General features: G+C 38.4%; 1 protein-coding gene across 16 annotated transcripts in view; it reads right to left on the bottom strand.

Moving 5' to 3' along the window:
- Positions 1 to 1260: 1260 nt before the first annotated feature.
- Positions 1261 to 24884, bottom strand: part of CTDSPL2 (CTD small phosphatase like 2) — a 110569-nt gene continuing 86945 nt past the window's right edge. For 6 of the 16 annotated variants that reach the window (XR_012414923.1, XR_012414924.1, XR_012414925.1 and 3 more), the window contains exons 11-15: positions 15664 to 15726; positions 15480 to 15559; positions 10666 to 10792; positions 8561 to 8656; positions 4708 to 6221 (exon numbers count right to left, since the gene is read on the bottom strand). Coding sequence is in view for 4 of the 16 variants with exons in the window: in XM_005559393.4 (XP_005559450.1) it covers positions 6156 to 6221; positions 8561 to 8656; positions 10666 to 10792; positions 15480 to 15559; positions 15664 to 15726 (432 nt within the window). In the remaining 12 variants the exon portion in view is untranslated. Of the gene's footprint in view, positions 6222 to 8560; positions 8657 to 10665; positions 10793 to 15479; positions 15560 to 15663; positions 15727 to 24884 lie in introns of all 16 variants that reach the window. The other 10 variants (XR_012414918.1, XR_012414921.1, XR_012414919.1 and 7 more) reach the window with 3 other exon arrangements.

Genomic DNA, 24884 nt, shown 5'->3' with positions numbered 1-24884 from the left:
CCTGACCTCAAGTGATCTGCCCACTTCAGCCTCCCAAAGTGCTGGGATAATAGGCGTGAGCCACCCCGACCGGCCTAATGGGTCTTTTAAAAAATGCAACCCACTGCTCTTTCTTAAAAACCCTCCCTGACATCCGTGGTCCTGTGGTATTACAATATCCTGATCCTACTGCTTATTCCTGCCTTCTGGCTTCAAACATCTCTCAGAGCCCCATATAGAGTTCTCGTCCCTCCTTGAGAACTACCTGCTTTAACATCTCCATTTATGTTACTTGTATATTGCTTTATGGTTTATAGCATGCTTCTGACATTTCATTTGATCCTTGTAATTCTGAAAGGTAGGTAACAACCCTCTGGCTTAGTAAGTGGCTGGGTTTTCAGGGACTTGAATTCAATTTTGATTCTGAACTTCATGCTTTCATTGACCATGCTCTCAACTATCTGCCTGAATTAGAATGTTATAGTGCAATCACTTACTTCTCAAGTGGCTTTCAAAACTGTGCGTATCAAACTCCTTTGGAGCTTAGGGAAAATAGCTATCACAAAGTCTCATCAGAGAAACTAGTGTGGGACCAGAGCACTACTATGCTATAGTTACATTGGCTCATTATTTTAGCTCATACGACTATATTCCTCATCTTAGCACACTATAATCTGGTTCGCTGTTGCCATCTCATCTCTCCTTTTCAAAACCAACCCCTTTTATTCTGGTTGGTATCTTCAAGTGTTTTTCACCTCTGCTCGTAGTAGTTCCAGTGATAATGTCCTTCCTTCTAAAATCATCACTGTAATGGTAATTAAGAGACCTACATTCTAGTCCTAGCTCTGTGATCTTTGGAAAACACTATAAAATAAAGAGGTACACCTAGAACTTGAAATTTTCTTCATTTAAAATGAATTATTACCTGTAGGTCGTTTGTACCACTGTATATTCCTTACATTTTATAAGAACATTTTGTTGGCTAAATAGACTTATAAACTTGAGAAACCTTTGTATTCATGTACAAACATAATCATACAAAATGCCAAGGCACTGGGAAATAGAGTATGATGGTGATAACTAAATTCAAGTCTCCCAGAGGAACTGCAGTCTTGGGTCACAGCTTTCTCCAAGTCTCAATTTCCTTTGTTTTTCAACATCAAAAGGGAAAGTAATGTGAAAAAAAATTATATTCTTCTAAACAAAAAAAAAACACTGTACAAAAATGTTGTTAGAAATTATATTGTTTCTGATGGCTGATAAAATATCATCAAAGAGAAGTGCTTCCATAAAAGTTTTATTTATCCCCACAACAACCCTGTGAGGTAGGGTGATCAGGGCATTTGAAGATGAGAAAACTAAATCTACATTACTTGTTCACGGCTATACTGCATAGTAAATAAGAAGAAATTAAGAGATTTTCAAATGTCCATGACTTTATATTGATTCACGTGGAAACAGGCAGAGAGAATATTAACTCCCCCCTACCTTAATGCCAAAAGGACACTGCCTTGAAAAATCCCATTTCAAAAGATGAAAGTAGTATTTCATTGCTTATTTCTACAAAGATTTATAAAATAAAAAAATAGTGAAATATTTTACAGGTAATATATATAATGGTCTCATTCAGGGACATGTCCTTTAGCTATGTATATGGTCAACTATTCCAAGTCCTAGAAATGCAAACCCTTAAAAAAGTATGAAAGACAAAAATGATAATGAGCAGTAGCCTCAATCTTCTTTATTATTCCTCCATGTATCTTGAATAAGTTCTGTGAAATCTGGTCCCAGTTAAAAAAAAAAAAACAAAAAGAAAAAAAAAAAAAAACTCTACCACAAAGAGATATCTGGTAAACTTTAATTCTGTTGCCTACTCTCAAACCAGTGTCACATTTAGCTAATACACTGATTTCCCAATACTGGCTATTAGAATCACCAGGAGAGCTTTAAAGAAAAAAAAAAAAGAAAAACCAACCAACCAACCAAAAAAGCCAGAACTCTCAGGCCCCTCTCGAGATCCAGTGAGACAATTTTCCAGGGGTAGGCCCCAGAAATCTATTTTAAGAGCTCCTCAGAGTAATTCTAATGGTCAGGTTTAGGAACCAACTGATGTATCTTAAAATACTAATATCAAAAGCATAAACTAGTATAAACTTGTCACTCTCTCCTCCCCACCCCACCCTTTTTTAAAAAAGATCTCAAATCATGTTATACCCCCAGAACTCTCACCTCTGGGCAAGTAATTTCAATTCAAGATACAGAGAAACATTTTATAAAAATGTATCCTAATTAGTGAGACTTGGATTCCAATAATAACTTAAGTAGCATTTCAATATAAGATACCCAGTTTTGTGGTTCGTATTATGAAAATTCTTAAATGTATTTTATACAGGTTCGTCGTAGGCTTTCAACTCAGGGGAAGACACGAGAAGTAATGACATAAGCACATCACCACTAAAAAAATACTATACTCAATTATAGCTCATAAGAGGAATAAGAAAGTGAATGAATGACAACCCTAAGGCCTTTTGGCCCATACATTTTTGTTCCCAGTCCACTCTTCCCCTATAAGGGGAAATAAAATAAACATTCTTTACTAGTTGCTTGGCATAGTTATTCGGTGGGTAACTATTAACTAAGTTAATTTAGATACACAAGATTAAAAGAGATAACAAATAAATACCTAGGAAGACAAAGAGAAGTCAGGTCAGAAAACCTTAACTAGCTAATGATGTAGTATATAACACCATCATATTAGTACAATTAAATAAAGGCTTCAATGTCCTTTACATTTTAGCTTTATGTGATTGACACAGACATGAAAGAGATCTGGTCCTTATGAAGAATTCTGTGCTCGCAGGAAAGATTTGTAGGAATAATGAAATGCTTTCTTCATTGATGAGATGAAGTCTCTTTCAGGCAAGTTGACGGAACAAAACAATGAGAAACGAACTTCTTTAGAAGGTTGAATGAAAGTAAGATCTAGCTGAAAAAGTCATTGGCCAAAGATAATTTTTTTAAAAAACCATTCTGTTAACCCTTGGAGAAAAAAAAAAAAAAAAAAAAAAAAAAAACCCAGAGAAATACAAAAAAAAAAAAAAAAAACAATGTACACATTCATTTCACTGACAGTTACAAGAAAATAGCCGTTTATAGAAGTTACACAATGCTTTTAACAAATCCCAAACAAATTTTGGGAAACAGATAAAGCCATTGGGTAAAAATAAATATACATACTAGCTAATATAAAACAATTTACGGTTACGAATTGTCATCAATTCTCTTAGGACACAAGGAGAAATACGGTGATATAAATCTGATGAGGGCTACATATATTACATGGAATTAAAAAACAACTGATTAAAACATCCTAACAATGATACAAATATTTAAAAGAATGTCTTAAAAGCCAGACATTTACCACTGGAAATAGCATGACTTTAATATGTACTCCAGAGTTGTAATGTGTATACAGGTCACTTTCGCTGTATCTCATCAGGTATCCACCTCTCCTGCATTTACTAGTCAAGTTTTTTGAGTTCATGTTTCCTGTGTGAGCTGAAGGGGCTGGGCACATTTCAATTTAAAAAATATACATCTCTGATTAACTAAATGGAAATTTTTTATGTCTACCAACAGATAAAGAAAAGAGAGGATAAAGGGAAGACAAGACATTATATTAAGGTGGAAGGAAGCTGGCTAAATTGTCTCTGTAAATTATCTTAAATTTTGTATTAACAAATTTAAAATGACTCAAAGTAATGAAGAAAAAAATATTAATTTGGCCTCAAGAAATTTTCTCAAGCCATATAAAATTTTCTTAGTTTATTTCTTTACGGAAGCATCTTATGCTTGATCAGCTGACTTAAAAGAACTCTCCTAGCGTGGGACTGAAAACAACTTTATCATTGATAAAAGATGACTAGTTTAAAAAGTTGGTTTTTATTATTGAAGTGCCCACAGGCACAAGAGAATAGGTGCTTACATTTCCCTTTAGATTATGGGAAAGCCCTTTGAGAATGCACTAAATCAGGAAATCTTTCAGCAAACAGAATGCATGCTGAAAGTTCAGATCTTACATAAATTTTGGGTTTCGCTGTTTGAGCACAAAAAGGAAGGGAGCAGGGAGAAATGTAACTAGGTTCACAATTTTGAGCAAGAGCATATGTTAAGGTAACGTATGTACATTTTATTTCAAGAAAGACAGAAGACAAACAGCATAAAGATGCCCAGATGCCCTAAAGATAAATACATTTCAAAGATTCTCATTAAAATGAATCTGTAGTATTTTTTTCCTGCAAGCAAAATACCTTTCTTTAAATAAAATTAAAAAAATCAGTATTCTGAATTGCAAATGCTTTTGCTTTTTTTTTTGCAGAAAATCTGCCATGATTATTTTTTTAATGAATAAGGATTTTCCACAAAACAGGCTTGCTCTACATGCTAGATTTTTAAACAGTTCAGTGACACAATATGCTAACTACATACACAACAGATAATATAGTAAGAAAACACTCAACCTGATGAAAAGTTAAAATCTTCATTAATACACTGAAAATTGACATAACTCATGCCTTTAAAATCAAAAATACAAAAATTAAATGTTTTCCTAAAAAGATTTCCTTATTTTAAGGATTCATTTGAAAATGAAGCTGCATGTAATTTGTACAGTAAGTTGTACAAGTAAACAGGTAATATACATAAAAAATTAATTGACATACTCCTCAATTATCAGTTGTCCACCTTTAATTTCCAATACTGTACTTTCTTAACAAGCATACAAAATATCAAACTTCTCTTTAGAAAAAGTGCCGTTCTTTGACATCCTTTACACAAAAACAGTCTGAGCCTGTGGCATGTTAATGCAGTTGAGAGGCAAAGCATACGAACTTTTACAAATTCTACCTTCCATAAAAAGCCTCCCGAAAAGGAGATTACACGCCACTATAAAAATATCAACCTCTTGTGGTAGCTGCATTAGAGAACCAAGGCTTGAAGACTATTTTCATATAGCATAGAAAAACCACTATGAGAGCATATTAACTGCATTGGTGGCTTGGGAGTGTACTGTGCCACAGGATTATGCATAGCTACTGTTAGGTACCAAGACTGTTACACAGTTTTAAATTGATTGTAACTGAGGGCATAACAGAGGTACTACCAGCCCATGCAAAATAACTAAAAATACTGAGTCACTGTGCTGAATACTTCATTCCTGGAGAAAACCAAAGGCAGCAGTAACTAAATCAAGCCAAACAGGTGACCAAACTTTCTCCTCAAAGATTTGTGAGCACAGTGAAGTCTGAGGTATACCTTTATCCATTAAATCTGTGTGCCATTGCAAGATATTACCATTTGAGAATATACGCCATCACAATGGTTTAAATCTTTTGTATATTAGTCATTCATATATTCTTATCTACCCAGTCTCTTGATTTTTGAAAAGATTTCACCTACAGTAGAATATTACAGAAACAAAATATAAATGCATGTCTTTCTAAATGAAACTTACATGGACTAAAAGTAGAGAATATTTTTAAACAAATATACAATGTGCAGGCAGACAAAGCAGGAAAACGGCCATTCAAATGTATAATAAAAAACTAAAAACTGACTATCTCCAGAAAACTATGAAGCGCCTCAACTAAACGGAATGCATAATGAAATTCTAATCTAATACAGGTCAAAAATGTAAAAAGGTTATAAACCTTAACAGGAAAAATAAAACAACTTTTACTGGCCATTCCTGTTGAAATGAGAATCATAAAGTAACAGAAAAGTGGCTACAAACCCACTTAGAGCACCAAACAGAGAGAAAATAAAAGTCCATTTTCATCTCTGTTATTATCATAAAATCCTGTGTGACTACAGGTCAAACTGCTGGTGGCAGAAACAGAATTCTTTATAAACTGCAGATGTCCTGTACATAAAAAAATTTCACTGGAGTTGCACTAGTTCTAAAGACTCTTCTGTTTTAGCCTACCTACTATATGTATTCGATCTGAGATAGATAAAGTCTCTTTCTGTAACCCTTGATTATTATTGGGCACCAAAGATAAGAAAAGCAAGACGGGGTACAAAAATGCAAAATTTCAACAGTAATGGCAATGTTTTTGTCTTAGTCCAAAAGGGTCCTGCATTCTCTCCCCCTTCAGTGATTTGACAAGTCTTTGTACTTAATCTGGGGGCAGCAAATCATGCAAGCGAAATCTGTCTCTGATGTGTGGTCGAACATCTTCATTCTGTGTGGAAAAAAGACAATTTTTAAAAAGGCATATAATTTCAAAGATATGATCCTCATAACATAGATATTCTTACCTTGCAGAGAAAACATACCAGTTTTTATTTTATGACATATTTTGTTTGCCAAACGGAAACACTACACAGATGCAGTTAAATTTAGATTTTTAAAAATTGTCATTGAAGTTTTTTTTTTTTTTTAATTTTTATTTTTTGAGACAGAGTCCTGCTCTGTTGCTTAGGCTGGAGTGCAATGGCACAATCTCAGCTCACTGCAACCTCTACCTCCTGGGTTCAAGCAATTCTTGTGCCTCAGCTTCCCAAGGAGCTGGGACTACAGATGCCAGCCACCATGTCTGGCTAATTTTTTTGTGAATTTTGTAGAGGCGGGGTTTCACCATGTTGGCCAGGCTGGTCTTCAACTCCTGACCTCAGGTGATCTGCCCACCTTGGCCTCCCAAGATTTGTTTATTTATAAATGAATGAATGGACAGGCTCTTGCTCTTTCACCCAGGCTGGAATGCGGTGGCACAATCCTGGTTCACTGGAGCCTCAAACTTCTGGGCTCAAGCAATCCTCCCACTTCAGCCTCCTGAGTAGCTGGAATTATAGGCACATATCACAATGCCCAGCTTGCTTGCTTGCTTATGTATGTATGTGTGTGTATGTAAAGATGAGGTCTCATTATGTTGCCCTGGCTACTCTCAAACTCCTGGCCTCAAGCAATCCTCCCACCTTAGCCTTCCAAAATGGTGGGATTACTGCTGGGTACAGTGGCTCACGCCTGTAATCCCAGCACTTTGGGAGGCCAAGGCAGGTAGATTACCTGAGGTCAGGAGTTCAAAGACCAGCCTGGCCAATGTGGGGAAACCCAGTCTCTACTAAAAATACAAAAAATTAGCCAGGCATGGTGGCGGGCGCCAGTAATCCCAGCTACTTAGAAGGCTGAGGCACGACAATCGCTTGAACCCGGGAGGCGGAGGCTGCAGTGAGCTGAGATCACGCCACTGCACTCCAGCCTGGGCGAAAGCGTTAAGACCCTGTCCCAAACAAACAAACAAACAAAACCAGTGGGATTAAAAAGGTGTGTACCACTACACTCCGCCAAAGTTTCATTAAGCAATAGAGGCCAAACCAAGATAGGTAAAAGGGAATTCTACTATCTACATAGGTCTTTAAAGCTAAGTGTTCCATGTGATATAGAAATAGAATTCCCAGAATAAAATTTCAGTGGCATAAGCATTAATTCTAGATGTGAATTATAATACCAAAATGAAAAATTTAATGTTTTTTTGTTTGTTTTGTTTTGAAACGAAGTCTCACTGTCGCCCAGGCTGGAGTGCAGTGGCGCGATCTCAGCTCACTGCAACCTCCGCCTCCCAGGTTCAAGTGATTCTCCTACCTCAGCCTCTAGAGTAGCTGGGATTAGAGGCGCCCACCACCACACCCAGCTCATTTTTGTATTTTTAGTAGAGAGGGGGTTTCACCATGTTGGCCAGGCTGGTCTTGATCTCCTGACCTCAAGTGATCCACCTGCCTCGGCCTCTCAAAGTGCTGGGATTACAGGCATGAGCCACCACGCCCGGCCAATTTAATGTTATTTCTAACACAACTGCTTAGCAACTTGTAAGAGAAAGACCACTGAAATAGTAAAGACACTCAATCTATACATTCTTAAATACTGATAAGCATAATTTTAATATAATATATAAAGCCTGAAAATGTGGCTGGGCATGGTGGCTCACACCTGTAATCCCAGCATTATGGGAGGCTGAGATGGGCAGATAGTTTGAGCCCATGAGTTTGAGACCAGCCTGGGCAACATGGTAAAATCCCATCTCTACAAAAAAAACACAAAAATTAGCCAGGCTTGGTGGCACATGCCTATAGTCCCAGTTACCCCGGAGGCTGAGCCAGGAGGACTGACTGAGCCCAGGAAGTCAAGGCTGCTATGAGTTAGTATTATGTTACTACACTGCAGCCTGGGTGACAGAACGAGACCCTGCCTCAAAAAACAAAAAAGTTTGAAAATGCACATAATCTTTTTCAACCTTTGCCCTTATCTCCCATGACAGATGACTTTATCATCATCATTATTATTTTTTAAAGAGCTGGAGTCTCACTATGTTGCCTAGTATGACCTCAAATTCCTAGGCTCAATCAATCCTCTTGCCTCAGACTCTAAAGTAGCTGGCACTACAGGCACCTATGATGGCACCTGTGACCTGGCTCACAGTTGACTTTGTAAGTCAGTACACACAAAGCAAAGACATTTAAAAAGATTTATTTCAATATAGTTGAACTAACAAAAGCACAACAGAAAAAGATAAGCTATACTTACCAGTTCTACAAGCTTCTCCAGGAATGGAATCAATTTTAGGAGTTCATTGTCATTTTTATCCATAAACCAACTTTCTATAGGGATTCCATTAGAAAGCTAAAACAATAAATAAGTAATTAAATCCTCTTTTACTTATATTTTGCCTAGTTTGGAAAAAGTTAAAAAATAAACAAAGATTTATTAAGTGAACACCGATTTAAAAGTTCCTTTGAAAAGTAATGTCGCCAGACTTTTCTTTGACAACTCAAGAGTGCAAGAGACAGAGGATAAGGAAATAAATTGAAGCCTATTGGTTTTTCAGTGTCATTTCTTCTCAGAGTACATAAAACTAAACAAGAAAGTTCCATTAAAACACATTTTACAAGGATCATTAATATAACTAAAATATTCCTTTATTCTTTCAAGAAATAGTTACAATTAGTACAATGCTAGATAGGCACTGTGAAAGATGGGATACCACCAATCTAAAGAGAATATAGAAAAGCCTATACTTTTTTCCCCTTAAATACAGTGACCATATCTCCCATTCATTATTCTATTCCCATCGAGCAGGATAACCTGAAATATAGTAGAAACTTAACAAATTAATGGTATTTCATTGAAGAGGAGCCTAAAAACAAGAACATAAGCCATATTTATTTTCTGGTGAAAAATCTCTGGGATAAAATATTTTAAAATTTAGGCTAAATGTTGTATATGAGATGAAGGATAATTGATATAATTTTATCTAGGAACCAAGATGAAATTCTTAAAGACATTTTTAAATGTAAACAAATAAAAGTAAGGATCTAAATATAACTTAATATCATATACAGCTTTTCCCTTGTTTTCTTTTTATTACAGACATTTTGAAACACAGAAGGACAAATCTAGTTTATACTCCAATCCACTTACCATCACCCCTATTCTGGACTGCTTATTGTGAAGCTAATCTAAGAAATCCTATCACATGGGGCTAGGTGTGGTGGCTCACACCTGGAATCCCAGCACTTTGGGAGGCTGGGGCAGGTGGAGCACCTGAGGTCAGAAGTTCAAGACCAGTCTGGCCAACATAGCAAAACCCCATCTCTACTAATAATACAAAAAAATTAGCAAGGCATAGTGGCGTGCACCTGTAGTGCCAGCTACTCAGGAGGTGGAGGCAGGAGAATCACTTGAACCCGGGAGGTGGAGGCTGCAGTGAGCTGAGATCATGCCACTGCACTCCAGCCTGGGCGACAAGAGAAAAACTCCATCTCAAAAAAACAAAAAAACAAACAAAAAAAACAGAAAGACAGAAAAGAAAACAGAAAGAAATCATATCACATGGACATATTCATAATCTAAAATATACCTTGAAAGGATGACTCATCAGCCAGGCACAGTGGCTCACACCTGTAATCCCAGCACTTTGGGAGGCAGCGGGGCGCGGGGGGTCGGGGGGGGCGGATCACCTGAGGTAGGAGTTCGAGACCAGCCTGACCAACATGGAGAAACACTGTCTCTACTAAAAATACAAAATTAGACAGGCGTGGCGGCAGGTGCCTGTAATCCCAGCTACTTGGGAGGTTGAGGCAGGAGAATCGCTTGAACCCAGGGGGTGGAGGTTGCAGTGAGCTGAGATCGTGCCATTGCACTCCAGTCTGGGCAACAAGAGCAAAACTCCTTCTCAAAAAAAAAAAAAAAAAAGGAAGGATGACTCATCTATAGTTGTAGTTACATGTCAAAGAAATACTAACAAAAGGTACAAATATATTGATAAAATAGTCTAAGAAAATATTTCAGAACATTAAACCAAATAACCAGAAGAACATAGTTAAAATAGCTATAGTACTCAAAATTACTGATTAATTATTGATTTAATAACTGATAAGAATGCTATTAAATGATGCTTATCTTATAGTTTTCTTACTCAGGTTTTTCTTCATTTATGCTGCATGTCATTTAAGTAAAAATTTTCCAAAAGGAATATACTACTTTGTCATTTCTAATTCTAAAACAATGACACATTAAAGGGAAATTCCACCAGTGAAAATTCTCTTCTTTTCCCATCATATTCTGTTTGGCAGCATGTGTCTTCATTGTATTTTTTCCAATCTGAGTTTATCTATCAACTTTCTTCCTACCTGATATGCAAAGGCTTGTGGTGAGTTGTCAATTATTATAGTTTTTGAAAGATCTCTTCCAAGAATATTTAAGTCCTTTATATAGTTTCCTTGTACACAAACACAATGTTCACGGAAAAGCCGGTGCCTAAACATAAAAATAAAAACAAATTAAAAAAAAAAAAAACTTTCTAAAAAGTAGAACATATACACACATACATATATACCATAGGCTTTACAGGTTAAGCCATATTATTTTCTCTCTTGAAGGAAATTCAAACACAAATATGGGCCTAAGCGTTGGGCTGCCATTTTACTATAAAAATTCTTAGCAATTATTGAAAGCTTACAATCAAATATTACTAGGCCTTAAAGAACTTGAGTTTATCCCAAAATGTTATAATTAAATTATAAAGGGGGATTAAAAACTCTAAATTGTTTTTGTAATTTATTTACCCAGGAAAGCTCAGCTCAGATGCAGCATCTGGTTGTCAGCGAGGTCCTGCTTTTTAACCAATTTTCCAGATGGTTGACTGAGGCACAAGGAGGTCAAGTGACTTGCCCAAGGTCACACAGTAAGTCAGTGGTTAGCCCCGCATTGGAACCCAGGATCCTCCTGGCTCCCAGTCCTTGGCTCTAACCAGTGGACCACACAGCCTCCCTATCCCTGTACATGCCAGAATAGAAAATATAAGAAGGAATGTTTCTGTGTTGGCATTTGAAAAAATGCTTTTTAGATTTCCTTATACTTTTTGAGAAAAGGTACTAAGACCAAAACATTCCATCATTTCAACTTTTCCTAAACACCCCTTTCTTTTAGTATATGTGTATGATCATTTGAAAAAACAGAGATTAAATGAAATGAGGAATTCAGATTTAAGTATCAAGTATTATAAATGTAAACCGATGTTTCACCCAAACAGAAAAATGCTACATCATTTTAGAAAGCTATTAAAGCATTTACAATAATAAATACTAAAGTGATTATTATAATCTCAATTTATACCCAAAATATTAGTCTCTGAACATTACTAATGATTGATACATATAATAATTTTTTTCTACCTTGAAGTACTCTATTCTGTATATATTAATAATTGGTAAGTTGTCTTCCTTGTGTCTTAATCACACTAACAATTTTGCAAAACCTAGGACCTATTTGGACCTGTATTTTAAATTATGCAGTTTCAAGAAATGGGTATTTTCTACCCACAAAATATGTCGCACTGCTACCAAGAATAAATAAAAATCTACATATACACACACACAAACAAAAACTCAACCTTAAAATTATCAGTGCCAGTTGGTATGGCAAAAAGGAAGAATTTAACAGACAAAATGTATAAGCAGTTCTTTCCCCCTTCTTATAAGGAATAACTTTAATAATCACAGTCAAATGATCATCTGGCCCCTGGAAGGTTTAGTCAGTTCTACTTTGAAAAAACAAACAAACAAAAAAGACTAAGTAACTTAATTCAAGCCTTGGTTGGGCCTAAATAAGATTCATTGTTTTATTTCTATAAACAATTGGATATGAGGAAATTGGACAGGCAGATACAGCATGTAAATTCAAGTCACTGTTGATGCCTCTTCACCAATAGTGGCAAACTCACTGAGAAAGGAGACAAATGAATCTGTACGTGGATACTACAGTTATTTTAATTAAATTACAGTAAAAACCTTCCAATTATTCATTCAGGAATCTGAGGGTGTACAGCATATATTTGCATTTTTAGAAGAAAACTATTTGTACCAGTCATCAAAGAGCAGTTTGTACCAGTCATCAAAGTCTACTCTTCCATGTGAGTAGACTTGCTTCTTTAGAAACTCATGAGATTTAGAGATACAGGAATTTCTTTTTTCCTTTTCTTCATTTTTTTTTTTGAGACGGAGTCTCCCACTGTTGCCCAGGTTGGAGTGCAATGGTAGACTCTCAGCTCACTGCAACCTCTGCCTCCCAGGTAGCTGCGATTACAGGCGCCTGTGCCACCATGGCCAGCTAATGTTTTTTTTTTTTTTTTTTTTTTTTTTTTGAGACGGAGTCTCGCTCTGTCGCCCAGGCTGGAGTGCAGTGGCCGGATCTCAGCTCACTGCAAGCTCCGCCTCCCGGTTTCACGCCATTCTCCCGCCTCAGCCTCCCGAGTAGCTGGGACTACAGGCGCCCGCCACCTCGCCCGGCTAGTTTTTTTTTTGTATTTTTTAGTAGAGACGGGGTTTCACCGTGTTAGCCAGGATAGTCTCGATCTCCTGACCTCGTGATCCACCCGTCTCGGCCTCCCAAAGTGCTGGGATTACAGGCTTGAGCCACCGCGCCCGGCCCTAATGTTTTTTTGTATTTTTAGTAGAGATGGGGTTTCATTACGTTGGCCAGGCTGGTCTTGAACTCCTGACCTCGTGATCTGCAGGCCTTGGCCTCCCAAAGTGCTGGGATTACAGGCGTGAGCCACAGCGCCCAGCCTAGATCATAGGAATTTCTTAGAGTCTATCTTATCACCGACACAGACAATTCCCTATAGCACTCACAATCTACTGTTTGAAAAGCTTTTGCTGACCGGGCGCAGTGGCTCGCGCCTGTAATCCCAGTACTTTGGGAGGCCAACGTGGGCGGATCACGAGGTCAGGAGTTCCAGACCAGCCTGACCAACATGGTGAAACCCCGTCTCTACTAAAAAATACAAAAATTAGCTGGGCGTGGTGATGCGCGCCTATAATCCCAGCTAATCAGGAGGCTGAGGCAGGAGAATCGCTTGAATCTGGGAGGCAGAGTTTACAGTGAGTCAAGATCACACCACTGCACTCCAGCCTGGGCAACAGAGCAAGACTCTGTGTCAAAAAAAACAAACAAACAAAAATAGAAGCTTTTGTTTAAGATTTTTCAAAATAGAACTAGAAAGAACACATGGAAACCCTCAAGTGTGTAGGTTTTATAAATCTGGTTTAAAAGAGGATTGTTAATTTATAACACATTGTCACAGCATAACTATCATTTGTTCCTCTTTAGTAAATGAAAGCTCCAAGAGGGAAGAGCTTGTGTTGCTCACCACTGTTTCCTGGAATATTGGAGGTGCCGAATAGAAATCATTATAATGAATGAAGTCATCAAAACAAAATCACTGGGTATACTTTAGTAAAGTGAGGTAAAATTAGTATAAATTACAATATACTTTTGTGAATAGAAAATACCATTTCCCATTTGTGTGACTGCAGCTTACTTATTTTGACCCTTTAGATTAAAAAAAAAGATACCACAACTTTAGAAGAAAAAACCCTCCAAAATATGAACATTAGGAAAAGTCTTTCAGCGTACTTGCAACCACTGAATAATAAAGGTACTGTTAACAGCACAAAATACAGTTTAGGATTTTCCAGTAAGACAACATGGGAAAAGTATTTAAGAAAATTAATACCCAGCTGGGCTGAGTGCGGTGGCTCACACCTGTAATCCCAGCACTCTGGGAGGCCAAAGTGGGTGGATCACTTGAGGTCAGGAGTTCAAGACCAGCCGGGCCAACATGGATGAAACCCCGTCTTTACTAAAAACACAAAAAATTAGCCAGGTGTGCTGGCATGCATGCACCCATAGTCCCAGTTACTTGAGAGGCTAAGTTAGGAGAATCTCTTAAACTCAGAAGGCAGAGATCACAAACTGCACTCCAGCCTACGTAACAGAGTGAGAACTGCCTCAAAAAAGAAAAGAAAGAGAGAGAAAGAGAGAGAGAGAAAGAGAGAAAAAGAGAGAGAGAGAGAGAGAAAGGAAAGAAAGAAAGAAAAAGAAAGAGAGAGAGAGAGAGAGAAAGAAAGAAAGAGAAAGAAAGCAGCCAGCTATTAAAGTTTTTTTTTTTTTTTTTGAAACAGAGTTCTGCTCTTGTTGCCCAGGCTGGAGTGCAATGGCACGATCTCGCAACCTCCGCCTACCGAGTGGCTGGAATTACAGGCATGCATCACCACGCCCACCTAATTTTGTATTTTTAGTAGAGAAGGGGTTTCTCCATGTTGATCAGGCTGGCCTCAAGCTCCTGACCTCAGGTGATCAGCTGGACTCGGCCTCCCAAAGTGCTGGGATTACAGGCGTGAGCCACTGCTCCCGGCCCTATTAAAGCTTTTATGAGTCTTTTGTGTCATCTCTCTCAGCTATTGGTCAAAAACTCAAAGATTAACTCCTCATCTTAAAGGATACAGCAAGACTGCTGCAGTCTTACTATCTCACTTCAGCTGACAAAATAATGGAACTAATTATCATAATGTTTTAAAATCACCAAGGCACTCCCACTAACCAGGAACACACTGCATCTGCTGGCTCAGGGCACACACAAGGAACTGAGTCCAGTCAGGATAACCTGAGTGACTAAGCCCATTGTAATTTCCAATTAGATTCATGTAACATTTTCTTTCCATGGAAGATAAATTTGCTTTCAAAAAAAGCAAGAGCTTAATTTGATCCTTTCTGCTAAAAAATAAATTTTATTTCTCTATGCCATTAAAAAGTAAAATTAACATGCATTATCTCAGAGACGTATGGAGATGAAACATCATGCACAATGTGGAAAAATTCCACACAACCCCCCAAACCCCTGTCTCCCCCAATCCCAAAAGAAATGAGGATATAGATGTCACAGTGAATAAAGGCACTGGATCTTTGTATCCTTTAAAGAACGTCTGTCTGGAGTTCCATCATTAGGAACTCTTTTAAAGAGTTTAGGGGCTTAAAAAATTCATTTATATTCACCATTCAACACATATGCAGCCAACTGAAAATGGCCATTAAAATGAAATAGAATCAGTAATTTCATAGATCAGTGTGACAGACATTTCCACTATTTCTTAATTAAATTTACCTGACCAGTTGCTTTTTAGGGTCTAGTATGTTCAGTAACTTGTCTGCATACACCTTCTTAGAAGCAGTAAAAAGAATGATCTATAAATTCAGGGGAAAAGAAGTAATCATTATACATGGTCTAAATATGGGTACTATATTGAATAAAATAAAAATACATATGTAATTAGCTTAAGCATGTTTACCTCATACATCTGAGACATTCGTTCCAGGAATTCCCTGAAAAATGGTCTTAATCTCACATAAACCTGAGGAAATACAAAGATAGATTTCAGCAAATAAACATACAATGGGAAACCACTTCTTTTTAAGATGTGCTGTATTCTAACTTTGATTATAATGAAAAAGTTCATGTTTTAAAGTATAGAAATATTAACTAAGTACCACTCAAACCAAATATACTTCACATACAAGCGATCACTTAAAACAATCTCTTTGGTGGGATAATAATAATCACTGATGATCAATTCATTTTTACTAATAAAATAGCAGCATACAGTACTTCACTGGAATGTAATTTTAATAAACATTTAAGCTAAAAATGGAAAGTTTCCCTCTGAGATTTTGATCCACCAGTAAGCTCCATCTTCCAGCCAGGTAGAATCCATCCAATTGTGTCCACCTCTAGCTGACCTGTCTCAATGACCTTCCTCAATAATTACTCAGAATTCCTTCAAACAACCACCTGCTAGAAATATCTCTATTTTATATTTATACCAAAGTAAATAATATTCAAAAGGAAACGTCTGGATTGGTGGGTTTAAATAACCTCAATTTTTCAGAAATCAATCTTGCTATTCTACATTTAATGATTCAGATATGGCATCTAAATTAGCACTATTGGTTACTTGAGATTAAAATTCTAATAGTCAAACACAACAGTTCTCAAAACCTAATGGTCAGTATCAGAAAAGACTACAGTACCCACAGAGCTGCTTTACATACATTATTTTATTATTTCTGTCTCTCTTTGCCTACATTTAATACAGCTCCTATAATCTAATATTCAAAAAAGCCATGAGCATCCATTAAAACTATTTACATTCTGACTCCTCTAAATTGTATTCATTTTGTTACAAAATTTTACAGAAAGAAAAATACTGTACTTCATTCAAAGGTGACTATTATAATTTCAGATACCACAAATAATAAGTATTTATTGAACTAGATTCACAGATTCAGATTAAAAACAAACAAAACACTTTGTGGTAGCAACAAATTCAAATCTAGGCTTAGTGGAGTTTCAATTCTGGCATCCATGTATATGCACACAAAAATGCCCCCATGACAAAAATCTAGTTCTGGGAATATTTTAAGGCAAAATAGAGAATTTCCTTAAGAACTGAGCACTTATAGGAGACAAATTTTGTTTGTTTGAGACGGAGTTTCACTCTTGTGGCCCAGGCTGGAGTGCAGTGCGATCGATCTCGGCTCACTGCAACCTCCGCCTCCTGGGTTTAAGTGATTCTCCTGCCTCAGCCTCCCAAGTATGGGATGGGATTACAGGCATCCGCCACCACAACTGGCTAACTTTTTTGTAGAGATGGGGTTTTGCCATGTTGAGCAGGCTGATCTCAAACTCCTGACCTCAGGTGATCTGCCCGCCTTGGCCTCCCAAAGTGCTGAGATTACAGGCATGAGCCACCAAGCCAGGCCAGAAGACAAATTTTGAATGATCATTACTATGCTAATAATATCACTCTGTCCCCTTCTCTGGGTTAGATAAAGGTTTACTTGTTTTTAATCTTATTAGTCTTTTTCTTTTTTTTTTGAGGAGTCTTGCTCTTTCCCCCAGGTTGGAATGCGGTGGCGCCATCTCAGCTCACTGCAACCTCCACCTCCAAGGTTCAAGCAATTCTCCTACCTCAGTCTCTGGAGCAGCTGGGATTACAGGTATGCGCCACCACACCCGGCTAATTTTTGTATTTTTAGTAGAGATGGGGTTTCACCATGTTGTCCAGGCTAGTCTCAAACTCCTAACCTCAAGTGATCTGCCTGCCTCCCAAAGTGCTGGGATTACAGGCATGTAATCCTATTACACTCCGCCTGGCCTAATCCTATCAATCTTGACTAATCAAAAACAAAGTAAACCACACACCACTCCTCAAAGCAGAAGAAAAGATACAAATCCTCAGCATCCAATCACCATCATTTAGGATGGGGTCTAAAAATTTTAACTATAGTTGCTCTTCTAATCAATTTTAACATTCTCATCCTGAAACATTTGGTGTAGTTTGTAGCCTTGATTGAAAACCACAAACACCTTATTTCTTTGGTAAGCCAAATAATGACAGATTTATATATATATTATTTTACTAACAAAATCACTTTAATCAACTGAGTCTTTTCAAAATAGATTTGTGATGGTTAAGAAAAACCCATCTATTCTGCCAATACTTTTTCTGAATTCCATCTCAAGGTAGAGGATAAACTATAAACTATCAGAACCTTTTACTTGTTGCCAGTGTTCATCACTCACAGGCAGTTAGTAACCAAAAATATTTCATTTTTTTCAGATATATATAAATGTTTTATTTTCAATATCCCTATTATCACTTGCTCCATATACAGGTTGAGTGTCCCTTATTTGAAAATGCAAAATGATCCAATGAGCATTTCCTTTGAACGTCATGTCAGTGCTCAAAAAGTTTCAGGCTTTTTTTTTTTTTTTTTTTTTAAGACAAAGTTTCACTCTGTTGTCCAGGTTGGAGTGCAGTGGCGTAAACAGGGCCGCTGCAGCCTCAACCTCCTGGGCTGAAGTGATCCTCCTGCCTCAGCCTTCCATGTAGCTGGGATGACAGGTTCATAACACCATGCCTGGCTTTAAACAATTTTTCTTTTGGTAGAGATGGGCTCTCAGTATCTCACTATGTTGTCCAGGCTGGTCTCAAACTCTTAGGCTCAAGCAATATTGCCTTGGCCTCCCAAGTTGCAGATTTATTTTTTTTTTGGTGATACCGTCTCATTCTGCTGCCCAGGCTGGAGTGCAGTAACATGATCTTGGCTTACTGCAACCTCTGCCTCCCGGGTTCAAGCAATTCTCATGCCTAAGCCTCCCCAGTAGCTGGGGTTATAGGCGTGTGCCACTACATCCGGCTAATTTTTGTATTTTTAATAGAGACAGTTTTCACTGTGTTGGCCAGGCTGGTCTCGAACTCTCGAACTCAGGTGATCTGCCCGCCTCAGTCTCCCAGGGTGCTGGTATTATAGGCGTGAGCCATCACGCTTGATGATAAATTTCAGATTTTGAGGCATTTCAGATTTCACATTTTTTGAATTAGGGATATTCAACCTGCGTAAACTAAGATAGGCAGGGCCTCTTTGAGATTTATTCCCTCTGAACACAACACAATTCCACTGCACAAGAATACGTCTAGTTAACAATATTTTCCAACCATAGTAAGTGGAACATTGTTCAAAGGGCACATTTTCCAACTTCTGATACAGTTACTTCCAGATTAAGTCAAAGCTATAGCTTCATTGTGCATACTACTACTTTAACTCTACTTAAATATAACATGCATCTTAAAATTTGACATTGCTTTTAAAATGTGTTTGTTTACTGGGGATAAAAGGTGGCACTGAAGATAAAGGAACATGTTGCTAGAGTGTTTCTTTACTATGAGAATAGAAAGAATAATTGTTGAAAGTAATAGTTCCTATCCTCACAACAGATTCACCATGTGAACAAGGAGGTGTTTCAGTATTAAAAGACACAGGCAGAGAATGAGGTAGTTAGCAGGAAGGAAAGTGGGAAGAAACAAAGAAAGGTACTGGGCTGGGGTTAGGGCCACATGGGGTTGTGCCATGTGATGCAAAGGCAAAATCTCAGAAACAGTAGTAGAGATGAGATATAAAGCCAGCAGCATCTAAGTCACCTGGATATAGAAAAGTGTGAACAAAGATATACAAGTCAAGAAGCAGTACGTACTGTCTGGTAAGAACAAATAAAGAACATCTGTCAGGTACATATAATACAATGAGTTTAACTCTTGAGACTACCATTACTTTATTGTGTTAGGTCAGAGATACAAGAACAGACAGATGCACACATAGACATGCCTCCGAATGCTTCAAAATCTATTCCACAAATAGCATTAGCTCCATTTTTCTTCTAATATTCCTGAGCTGCCTACTTCCCATTTTCTACATTTCCTTAATCCACACCTTTCTCTACTTTACCTTCTTAAAACTTGCAACTCTTCAAAATTATGTAATCTCCCAAAGGCCAAAAACTTCATTTCAGTCTAGTATACATGTTTCTTCAAATTGATAATTATTTACAGAACAAATAATTTTAATATTTTTTCAGTAAACCAAATGTATTGTGAAAAACGTCAAAAGTTAAAAAATAACGCCAAATGTCATAAGAAATAATTATATTAAAAAACTATTCAAGATTACTACTTGAAGATACAGATTTATGAACATGTTTATTATGCAAAACTTTAAAAAATGAACATCTATCAGAATATCTGTAAAAGGGTGTTGTAGTGCCAGGCATGGTGGCTCACGCTTGTAATCCCAGCACTTTGGGAGGCCGAGGCAAGTGGATCACCTGAGGTCAGGAGTTTGAGACCAGCCTGACCACAACATGTTGAAACCCTGTCTCTACTAAATATACTACTAAATGTACAAAAATTAGCCGGACGTGGTGGCGTGCACCTGTAGTCCCAGCTACTGGGGAGGCTGAGATAGGAGAATTGCTTGAACCCAGGAGACAGAGGTTGCAGTGAGCTAAGATGCGCCACTGCACTCCAGCCTGGGCAACAGAGTGAGACTCTGTCTCAAAAAAAAAAAAAAAAAGTGTTGTGAAGTGATTTTACCACAATTTAAATTTTACACAGAACATGAATATATGTGTGTGTGTGTGTGTGTGTGTGTGTGTGTGTATATTTTTAAATGGAGTCTCGCTCTGTTGCCCAGGCTGGAGTGCAATGGTGTGGTCTCGGCTCACTGTAACCTCCGTCTTCCGGGTTTAAGTGATTCTCCTGCCTCAGCCTCCCAAGTAGCTGGGGTTATAGGCGTGTGTCACCACAACTGGCTAATTTTTGTATTTTTAGTGGAGATGGGATTTGCCATGTCAGCCAGGATGGTCATGCCTGACCTCGTGATCCGCCTGCCTTGGCCTCCCAAAGTGCTGGGATTACAGGTGTGAGCCACTGCGCCCAGCCATATGTATAATTTTTAAAAATCCACTACACTAATACTACTTGATATGAATAATACCTGATGGTCTGTATTTTTTAGTATTAAGATAAAAATTGTATATAGGTAGTACTGAAAAGCTATTAATAGTTAACATAGCTGGATTTAAAAAAAGTAGTCATTGGCTGGGTATGGTAGGTCACGCCTGTAATCCCAGCACTTTGAGAGGCCAAGGCGGGCGGATCACCAGAGGTTAGGAGTTCAAGACCAGCCTGGCCAACATGGTAAAAACCTCATCTCTACTAAAAATACAAAAAATTAGCTCGGTATGGTGGTGCACACCTGTAGTCCCAGCTACTTGAAAGGCTGAAGTGGGAGAATCACTGGAACAGGGAAGGTGGAGGTTGCACTGAGCTGAGATTACACCACTGCACTCCAGCCTGGGTGATGGAGGAAGACTGTCTCAAAAAAAATAAATAAATAAATAAAATAAATGAAAAATGAAAAAGGTAGTCATTAAAATGACAATCCACTTATAAACTGATTCTAGATATTGTGTGGTAAAGTCTGTCTAAAATAAAACTCATGTCTAATTATATAATTTCAAGTTATATACTTAGTAATTTCTTATACACTTAGTAATATACTAAGTTATATACTTAGTAATGCTTATTAAACCTTAATCTAATATCATAGATAATTTTGATAGTATGACTCCCCCAAAAAATTACATGAGAGTCTTTTTAGGAAAAATACTTCTAAATGATTTTTAGGCCCAGATAATATGACCATAACTTTATTTGTTTTTTGAGACAGAGCCTCACTCTGTTACCCAGGCTGGAGTGCAGTGGTGCAATCTCAGCTCACTGAAACCTCCACTTCCTGGGTTCAAGCAATTCTCTGCCTCAGCCTCACTGAAACCTCCACCTCTTGGGTTCAAGCAATTCTCTGCCTCAGCCTCCCAAACAGCTGGGCTTACAAGGGTCCAACACCACGCCTGGCTAATTTTTTTGTATTTTCAGTAGAGATGGGGTTTCACCATCTTGGCCATGCTGGTCTTAAACTCCTGACCTTGTGATCCACCCGCCTCAGCCTCCCAAAGTGCTGGGATTACAGGGGTAAGCCACAGCACCCGGCAGACCATAACTTTCAAAAAGAAACATCTTTGATACTTTTTCCATGATATCCTTCTAATTCCATTGTAGCAATAGGTTTTAAAAAATGATGAATCCAAGGAATCACCCACTTAAGAGTATGACATCTGTTTTCCCTTAATCAAAAAGATGACTGGTCGGTGCTATTTCTTATTTAATTAAGCAAGAAGAATTAAAACAGCAGAAAACCAACAAAGTTGGGGAATATAAAGAATGAGATGCAGCCAGGTGTGGTGGCTCAATGCCTATAATCCCAAAATGCTAGGGCATTTTGGGAGGCCGAGGTGAGCAGATCACTTGAGCCCAGGTAGTTTTGAGACCAGTCTGGGCAACATGGCGAAACCCTGTCTCTACAAAAAAATATAAAAATCAGTCAGGCGTGGTGGAACTCGCCTGTAGTCCCAGCTACACAGGGGGCTGAGGCAGGAGAATTGCTTGAACCCAGGAGGTTGAGGCTGCAGTGAGCTGTGATCATGTCACTGCACTCCAGCCTGGGTGGCAGAATGAGACCCTGTCTCAAAAAAACAACCACAACAACAAAAAAAAGAGAGAATGAGATGCTACCATTAACTGAAAAAATCTTACCATCAGTAGATACCACAAATGTACAAGTGGCTGTACCAATTTTTTAACTCTTCTGTACACCTCAGTTTCCCTATCTATAAAATAAAGGATATAACAACAATATCCACATCATAAGGTTGTTGTGAAGTTTAAATAACTTAATACATGTAAAGTATCTAGAACAGTGTCTGGTACATTCAAAGTGCCAATAGCTATTAGCTATTATTATCTATCTCATTGTTTAAAAGTAATCAATCACAAGAAGAGCTGGAGTGAGTATGATTCTATTGGGCAGAACTGGGCAACCTCAATTCCAAAGAGAAAGCCCTACAGCCACAATCTATACTTTTGGAAGAGGGAAATAACAAACTGTTTCAGTAAACTGTTTAACTTAGTTAATATTTTCTTGGCATCAATACCAGAGTTTAAAGATAAAACCCAAACCTTCTCCAAGGAAAGAGGGTTACTCAGGTAGGCCCTAGGGTGGTCTCAATTTCATAACCCACTGAGTGATTTTATAGCAGTTATCTTTTGCTTCACAAAATTCCAATAAAAGGCAGATAGATGCTGGGGGTAGTATTTGTAGGTAGATAAATCTGGGATGAATAGGTAAACACTAAAACCAATAAAAATAAAAACAAAACAACAAAAATCCCTAAATTAAAAGCTCCTGCAGCTGGGCACAGTGGCTCACACCTGTAATCCCAGCACTTTGGGAGGCCGAGGTAGGCGGATCTGTTGAGGTCAGGAGTTCGTCACTAGCCTGGCCAACACAGTGAAACCCCATCTCTACAAAAAAATACAAAAACTAGCCGGGCGAGGTGGCGGGCGCCTGTAGTCCCAGCTACTCGGGAGGCTGAGGCAGGAGAATGGTGTGAACCCGGGAGGCGGAGCTTGCAGTGAGCTGAGATCCGGCCACTGCACTCTAGCCTGGGCCACAAAGCAAGACTCTGTCTCACAAAAAAAAAAAAAAAAAAAAAAAAGTTCCTGCAGACCCTTACTCTATTAAACAGAAATCAACCTGAAAAGAAATTTTTTGAAGAGTACAGGCAGGGCATGGTGGCTCACACCTGTAATCTCAGCATTTTGGGAGTCTGAGGTGGGAGGACTGCTTGAGCCCAGGAGTTTGAGACCAGCCTGGGCAACACAGAGAAACCCCATCTCTACAAGAAGTACAAAAAAGGGCGTGGTGGCACATTTCTGTAGTCCCAGCTACCACCTGGGACGCTGAGGTGAGAGGATGGTTTGAGCCTGGAAGATAGAGGCTATAGTGAGCCAAGATTGAGTCAATGCACTCCAGCCTGGGCAACACAGCGACACCATGCCTCCAAAAAAAAAAAAAAAAGTCAAAGTAGGATAAAATGAAGCTTAATGTATTCATATAGGTGATTTATATTAAAAGTTACCAATGGGGCTGGGCATGGTGGCTCATGCCTGTAATCCCAATACTTTGGGAGGCTGAGGTGACCAGCCTGGCCAACATGGTGAAAACCCATCTCTACTGAAAATACAAAAATTAGCCAGCCGCGGTAGCACGTGCCTATAATCCTAGCTACTTGGGAGGCTGAGGCAGGAGAATTTCTTAAACCTGCGAGGCGAAGACTGTGGTGAGCCAAGAGAGTGCCATTGCACTCCAGCCTGGGCAACAGATTGAGACTCTGTCTCAAAAAAAAAAAAAAAAGTTACCAATGAAGCATAATTTTCATCAGGGAAAAATCTGCCATTATAGTGTATGTACATATATTTGCATATATAAAAAACTTGATGTATTTACATTAATAAAAGTTTAGTCAAACAATGGCCATTTTAGTAAAACAAAAATGTTACCTTTAAACTCAAACTCTGAAGTTCAAAGGAAATGAAGCCTCCAATTTAATGTAATCAATTGTCACATCTTCTAAATTTATAGCCATTAAGAAAGAACTTTCCACATAGTATGTTTTCTTTTCTTTTCTTCTTCTTCTTTTTTTTTTTTTGGAGACACAGTCTCGCTCTGTTGCCCAGGCTGGAGTGTAATGGTACGATCTCGGCTCACTACAACCTCTGCCTCCTGGGTTCAAGCAATTCTCCTGCCTCAGCCTCCCTAGTAGCTGGGACTACAGACGCCTGCCACCACGCCCAGCTAATTTTTTGTATTTTTAGTAAAGACAGGGCTTCACCATGTTGTTTAGGCTGGTCTCGAACTCTCTGACATCAGGTGATCCACCTGTCTCAGCCTCCCAAAGTGCTGGGATTACAGGTGTGAGCCACCATGGCTGCTGGCCCGTATGTTTTTTCTCTTTTTTTTGAGACAGGCTCTCTGTCACCCAGGGTGGAGTGCAGTGGTGTGATCACAGATCACTAGGGCCTGAAGCTTCCGGGGTTCAGGTGATCCTCCCAGCTTCGGAAGTAGCTGGGACTAGAGGTGTGTGCCACCTATTTTTGGATTTTTTGTAGAGACAAGGTCTCACTACATTGCCCAGGCTGGTCTTGAACTCCTGAGCCCAAGCCATCTACCTAGGGCTCCCAAAGTGCTATAATTACAGGCATGAGCCATCACA

The sequence above is a fragment of the Macaca fascicularis genome, chromosome 7, assembly GCF_037993035.2.
Source record: "Macaca fascicularis isolate 582-1 chromosome 7, T2T-MFA8v1.1".
Lineage (NCBI taxonomy): Eukaryota > Metazoa > Chordata > Mammalia > Primates > Cercopithecidae > Macaca > Macaca fascicularis.
The sequence above is the reverse complement of the archived record's forward strand: the minus strand, read 5'-3'. Positions and strand labels throughout refer to the sequence as shown.